The 6,000-nt window shown below is 45.9% G+C and overlaps 3 protein-coding genes across 3 annotated transcripts; 2 read left to right on the top strand and 1 right to left on the bottom strand.

Moving 5' to 3' along the window:
* Nucleotides 1-1,961: 1,961 nt before the first annotated feature.
* N7478_007062 (uncharacterized protein) lies at nucleotides 1,962-2,357 on the bottom strand (the record flags this gene model as incomplete). Its single annotated transcript, XM_056923276.1, has 1 exon — nucleotides 1,962-2,357. One exon carries the CDS (start codon nucleotides 2,355-2,357, stop codon nucleotides 1,962-1,964), a length of 396 nt encoding a protein of 131 aa, XP_056781313.1.
* A 1,158-nt stretch (nucleotides 2,358-3,515) lies between these two features.
* On the top strand, nucleotides 3,516-3,824 carry N7478_007063 (uncharacterized protein; the record flags this gene model as incomplete). Its single annotated transcript, XM_056923277.1, has 1 exon — nucleotides 3,516-3,824. The coding sequence occupies one exon, from the start codon at nucleotides 3,516-3,518 to the stop codon at nucleotides 3,822-3,824; it is 309 nt and encodes a 102-aa protein (XP_056781314.1).
* Nucleotides 3,825-4,869: 1,045 nt separating this feature from the next.
* On the top strand, nucleotides 4,870-6,000 carry tif35 (translation initiation factor eIF3 core subunit g; the record flags this gene model as incomplete). Its single annotated transcript, XM_056923278.1, has 4 exons — nucleotides 4,870-4,886; nucleotides 4,952-5,576; nucleotides 5,678-5,849; nucleotides 5,948-6,000. 4 exons carry the CDS (start codon nucleotides 4,870-4,872, stop codon nucleotides 5,998-6,000), a joined length of 867 nt encoding a protein of 288 aa, XP_056781315.1.

The following is a 6,000-nucleotide window of genomic DNA, read 5'->3' on the forward strand; positions in this document are numbered from 1 at the left end:
TCCAATTACCAAAGCCCTATCTAAACAGGCCTCATGCCTTTTTAATCCCCAAAAGATGTTTCTCCAGCATACCCCCTATCCGAGCCTGCCACAAATCCCCCAATCAAAAACAGCCAAACCCACCAGCCCAAACAACATCTACTTCCATTCTTAATCTCCCCTTTTGGACATGTCGCTCGACATGGAAAAGAGCACGAATCAACACACTCCGCTGTCTAATTGGGTGCACAGCAGGCGACTTCTCGGCAATGTGGACTCTCCAATCATTCTATCCCGAACTAGGGATGAGTACCATCATGCTGGCTTCTAGTTCGTTCTTTAACCCCTTATGTATACAATTGCCAAGTCATTTACTAATAATATTATGTGTAGTGGCATCCGGTATAACCTCGTCAATCATTCTCGAAACAATCCTGCTTAAGCGCGGTGCTGATCGGTTATCGTGGACTATGGCTGCACGTACGGCTATGGGAATGAGCACAGTCTCTATGGTGGCGATGGAGATTGCGGAGAATGCAGTTGATTATCATCTTACGAGAGGTGTTGTGGCGTTTGATGATCCGAGTTTTTGGGGTGCTGCTATCCTTTCTGTTGGGGTGGGTTTTCTGGCACCGTTGCCGTATAATTATGTGCGGTTGAGGAAGTATGGGAAGGCTTGTCATTAAGATTGATGGTTTGAAGAGCAGGATTTACTGTAAGTTATGGTTGCAATTTTAGTGAATTTGTAGATTACAAGAATAATGTCCAAGATTAAATCTTTAGTTCTCCGTAAAAAAGCCGCCTTTTTTATTATTATGAATCTCGATGAAGGACCTAGCCTTGACACTTGATCATATGAAAACTAGAGAATATCCAAGGGATAAGAGAAAGAAATGGTGCCTATTTGAATGACTTTGAACCATTATCGGGCATAAATCGAAGGCACATCAGTACGAGATCACTCCTTTTGACTGCTCATGCTTGAAGACAACTAGGCAAAAGAATGCACGAGAAAAGAAAACAACAAATCTGCAGTTGATAACAGGGGGGAAGAAAAACGAAACTGGGGAAAATCACCAAGAGCGCACACATAAAATTTGTTCATGTCTCCTGAGTCCTTCCACTTTCTTTTCCATGCCTCATTCTAGCCCTCTGTTTTCGCATCTTGGGATATGACGAAATTACCCTTTCAAGTCTCCATTTCCTTTTTCACTTCAGAAGAAAATCGGGTCGAATTTTCTGCCTCTTGTTTGACCTGTGTTCCTTTGGATTCATCATTCATAACCACATCTTTTCAAGGCTTCTTCCAAACCGCTGAAACTTGACGGTGAATTTGGACGAGAAGCCGGCCCTTCACGATAGGGGATCTCTCTCCATGTCTGTCCCCTTTTCGATAGAGGGGTGAGAATATCATCATGATAAACTCTCCAATGGCGGCTGTATCCGGTAAACCGCTGAAGTTATAGATTGGAATCTTGTAGTGGGTATTGAAATCGACTATGTCGTAAGTTTCGAGATGATAGACTCGCACTGTCTTTGAGATCGTGTCGTTAGGACCCCAGGCAAATTGCTCGGTTGAGCATCGCAGCTTGGTAGCGAGCTGTGCTCCAGGGGTCAAGATTTGCCTCTGTAGCCCAATCAACCTTTCTCCGGTGCCCAAAAACAGATATTCCCAGCGATCGAAGGAACGTTGAATCTCCTTGCAGATTCTTCCGCATTCGGTTTCTAGCATCTCTTGATATCCATGAGACGTTGCCCAAATTCGGACAAGATCAAGTCTCCAGGCGGCAATCTCTTGCGGGGCTGTTGGGATAAGATTTACAAGTTAATACATGACAGATTTGTAAGCGTACAATTTTCCAGATTATCAGACTTACTTTTTTGGGATCTAGGGTCGAAATACCCTCGGTAAGATTTTTGGAAAACTGCTAGCTCGCTCGGAGGCAGTCCAACCAGTTTTTGTTTAAACAACAATTTCCAGATCAAAACAAACCGGCTGCTACTAGCTCTGGTTCGATCCATAAAGCTTCATATTCATCATTGGACAAATCCAGATCGTTGTTGGCGGATCCGTAGGCCCTCAAGAAAGCTTGAATTGATTCTTTGTACGATGGGTGATCGAAGGGATCGGGTAAATCAATTGCCCAACTGAACAAACCATCGTAGAGAAGGGAGTACTCATGGGATATGTATTCTTCGGTGACGTCGAAGCTTGTCACAGGCTGGAGAGCTTTGAGTTGAAAATCTTCAACTGTTACTTCCAGATCTCTGGCTCGGGCTTGAGCCGACTCAAGTTCTCCTTGCTGCAACAGATGTGCCTTTTCGATTTGCTGTTGAGTTCGTTTCATGAAAATCATCAGCCGACACCAATTCCCCATGTTTTCCTCGAAGGAAGGCGTCGATGGCTATGGTTCGTCTTCCTGACGGGCCTCCTGCTGTGAAGTAAAGCCATCCATGTTCATGATATACGGCAATTTGTCGTCCTAACTAGATGCTGTGTGAAATGGTGGTCAGATGAAGAGAAAACATAACACTCTAGTCAAATTGTGTGAAGCTTGAAAAGGGAATTCAGATCTTCACAGTTGTGGGATGAAGGGGGGGGAGGTTTAAGTTTCTCAATTAGATGGTTCTTCTCTCACTCAATTAGACAAGCAGAGAAAATTCCACAGCGTGACTAGTTTTGCTACCCAGTCACCTTCTCGTCGACTTTTACAAACATCGCTCATATCTCTTGTCACATGTCCAATGTCCACTTGAACCTCTCTTTATCCCAGAATTTCTCCTTTCATATCAACCAATCATACTTGATCAGTTTGACACGTTCACATCGAGAAAACATCTCCCCTGCTGTTGATTCCAAATCTCAACATCTGCCCGATCCAAAGATCAAGACCATTTTATCTTGCAAAGTCACGAGCAATCATGCCTTCTAAGAGAGAGATTGTTGTTGCTATTGATTTCGGGACGACATTCTCGGCGATAGCCTGGGCTCAGGTCTCAAATGCAAGTGATCCCTTTTTGTGTCGAAACAGACGAACAAATCACTGACATTCTTCCAGCCCGAGTCGCACTACACCATTAAGCAATGGCCCACCATAGTGACTGAGAGTTCTGGTGGTAAAACGGCCGAGAATGTCCCAACGGAAGTAGCATATTCCTACGATGGGACCACCCCGCGACTTCTCTGGGGGTTCCAAATTCCGTCCACGATGCCACGTCTTCGACGACATTCTCGGCGATAGCCTGGGCTCAGGTCTCAAATGCAAGTGATCCCTTTTTGTGTCGAAACAGACGAACAAATCACTGACATTCTTCCAGCCCGAGTCGCACTACACCATTAAGCAATGGCCCACCATAGTGACTGAGAGTTCTGGTGGTAAAACGGCCGAGAATGTCCCAACGGAAGTAGCATATTCCTACGATGGGACCACCCCGCGACTTCTCTGGGGGTTCCAAATTCCGTCCACGATGCCACGTCTTCAATGATTATAACCTCTCTCTCGGTTCTCAAAACGACAAATTCAATTCTCTCTACCATGGAGAAAATGAAGATTGTCTGGGAGGTTCCTCATCATGCAACAGTGCAGAGTGTCACCACGGATTATCTTCGTGCGATTGTTGATCGTTTCGAGTCAGACCTGAAACGCCAGACCGGGGGGGCTTTCAAAAACATGAGCTTTACATACATCATCACGGCGCCCGCAATTTGGTCGGATAAAGCCAAGCTAGAAACTCTGAACTGCGCAGAGAAAGCTGGGTTTGAGTCTCGTGTTGCACGGAAACATTATGGGATGGTAAAAAACGTGAAATTCAACGCCCAATTTCACGACTCAGATCTCAAGTGAGTATTCTGCCATGGTTAATAACAATGCTCTCGCTAACCCATTCAGACATTGGAGTAAATTTTTCGGGAAGGAGAGAATTGATATCATGTACTGATTTATTAAAAAAGTAAAAAGTACTATCAAATTACTAGGGCAAAAATACGAAGCTAATAGTGGCAGGGTGACGAGATATCAGAGGAAACCCCCATAATCCAGGAGCGGTTTCGACATAAGCCTACATCGAAAGGGAAAATAAATCCACATACTTGGAGATTTGAAGATCTTCCACCCTTGTACTTTGACGAAATTAAGTTAAACCTTGCAAGAGGCGAGAGTTTTATTAGCATACAAATCAAACATACTAACTTGCTTTCAAGAGACCAGGCCCTACACGCTACCCTTCATCCGAAACTTGACAAAATTCTACGCAAAAGAATCCCTAAAAAGGTCGGGGCTGATGGGCAGCATTGGCACGAACTCTGGTACCGAATACATGCCAATTATTATTCGGTCCATTGTGAATATGCTCTATGGCTCAAGGGGAAAGACCACGGCTCAGTCAAGGTTGACTATGCCTAAGCAGTTTCATCTAGAGAGCAGTATCAGTTCGGGGAATTCACGGTGGGAATAGAATGAAAAGAGAACAGGAAGCAAAGCGCAGCTAGTGTGTTTATGGCTTATTTTTCATGGAACAATCGCACTTCGAAATTTCCCACTTGCGTTTTCGTCGGATTCAATGGTCTTGTGTGCATTTCAAATACTGAATGAGCAGACTGCCCCCAGTACCTTGAGATATTTAGAGTGATTTTTATAGAAGTTCACAAATTGATTTATTTATTTCGATTTTTTATTGATTTATACAATCGTGTAGAGTCACGGTAGAGTCAAGCCACGTCGTAGATCGTTGACCGTAGAGGCCCCTGTGTGGCTGCACGTGACCCATCCACCAGCCACAAACGCTGCGCCACAAGAAAATCGGTGCGAATAATGAAATCCACAACGGACTCGCCTGTGAAAGAAATCCTAGAAAATCAGCTTTCGCCGCAACAAAACACAACCACACACTATGTCTCGACTCGGGAAGTGAGTAAACAACTCCGAAACAATTCAAAAAATCATCCTCTAACCAGGTCTCAAAATTTTAACAGCCGTGCCGACTGGGCCGACGACGAGGAATTCGATGACCCCTCCGCTCTCCCCGCGCAACAAGTAATCGCCAACAAAGATGGCACCAAGACCGTCATCTCTTACCGTTTCAACGATGACAACAAGAAAGTGAAGGTTACCCGCCGCATCAAGAGCACCGTTGTTCGCGAACATGTCAACCCCCAGGTCGCTGAGCGCCGCTCCTGGGTGAAATTCGGTCTCGAGAAGGGCCACCCTCCCGGACCTACATTCGATACTACCTCCGTCGGCGAGAACATTGTTTTCCGTCCCAGCATCAACTGGAAGGCACAGGCTAAGGAGGCCGAGAAGGAGGGCGGAGAGAAGGGCAGCATGAAGGACCAGCTCAAGGACAAGAAGGTCAAGTGTCGTATTTGTTCCGGAGAGCATTTCACGGCTCGCTGTCCCTTCAAGGATACCATGGCTCCTGTCGAGGAGGCTTCCGGTGGTGCTGGTGGTGAGGCCGATGAGGATAAGGCTGGTGGCCTTGGTGCTGGTTCTTCCAGCTATGTGCCTCCTCACATGCGTGGAAAGGCTGGTGGTGCTGCTGGTGAGAAGATGGGTGGTCGCTTCGAGAAGGACGATCTTGCGACTCTGCGTGTTACAAACGTATGTGCTTCTATTCCATGTGGATTTCTGGATGTTTCGGAATCTGCTCTACGCGTCTTCGGTATTTTGGTTCTGACTTTATTTCTTCTTCTTCATAACAGGTCAGCGAGTTGGCAGAGGAACAAGAATTGCGGGATCTCTTCGAACGGTTCGGTCGTGTTACCAGAGTTTTCCTTGCCCGGGACAGAGAGACCCAGCGGGCCAAGGGCTTTGCTTTCATCAGTTATGCGGATCGGGGCGATGCTGCGAGTGCATGCGACAAACTGGACGGCTGTATGTTTTTTCTCCTACCCCTTTCTACTACCAAGGGCCCTGAAATGGGTTCTTGGGCTATGATGATATGGATGCTAATTATTTCTCTTCTCCTTTAGTCGGTTACCGCCATCTTATTCTGCGCGTCGAATTCGCCAAGCGAACTACTTAA

Source organism: Penicillium angulare (assembly GCF_028827245.1).
Source record: "Penicillium angulare strain IBT 27051 chromosome Unknown utg000004l_segment0_segment0, whole genome shotgun sequence".
NCBI lineage: Eukaryota > Fungi > Ascomycota > Eurotiomycetes > Eurotiales > Aspergillaceae > Penicillium > Penicillium angulare.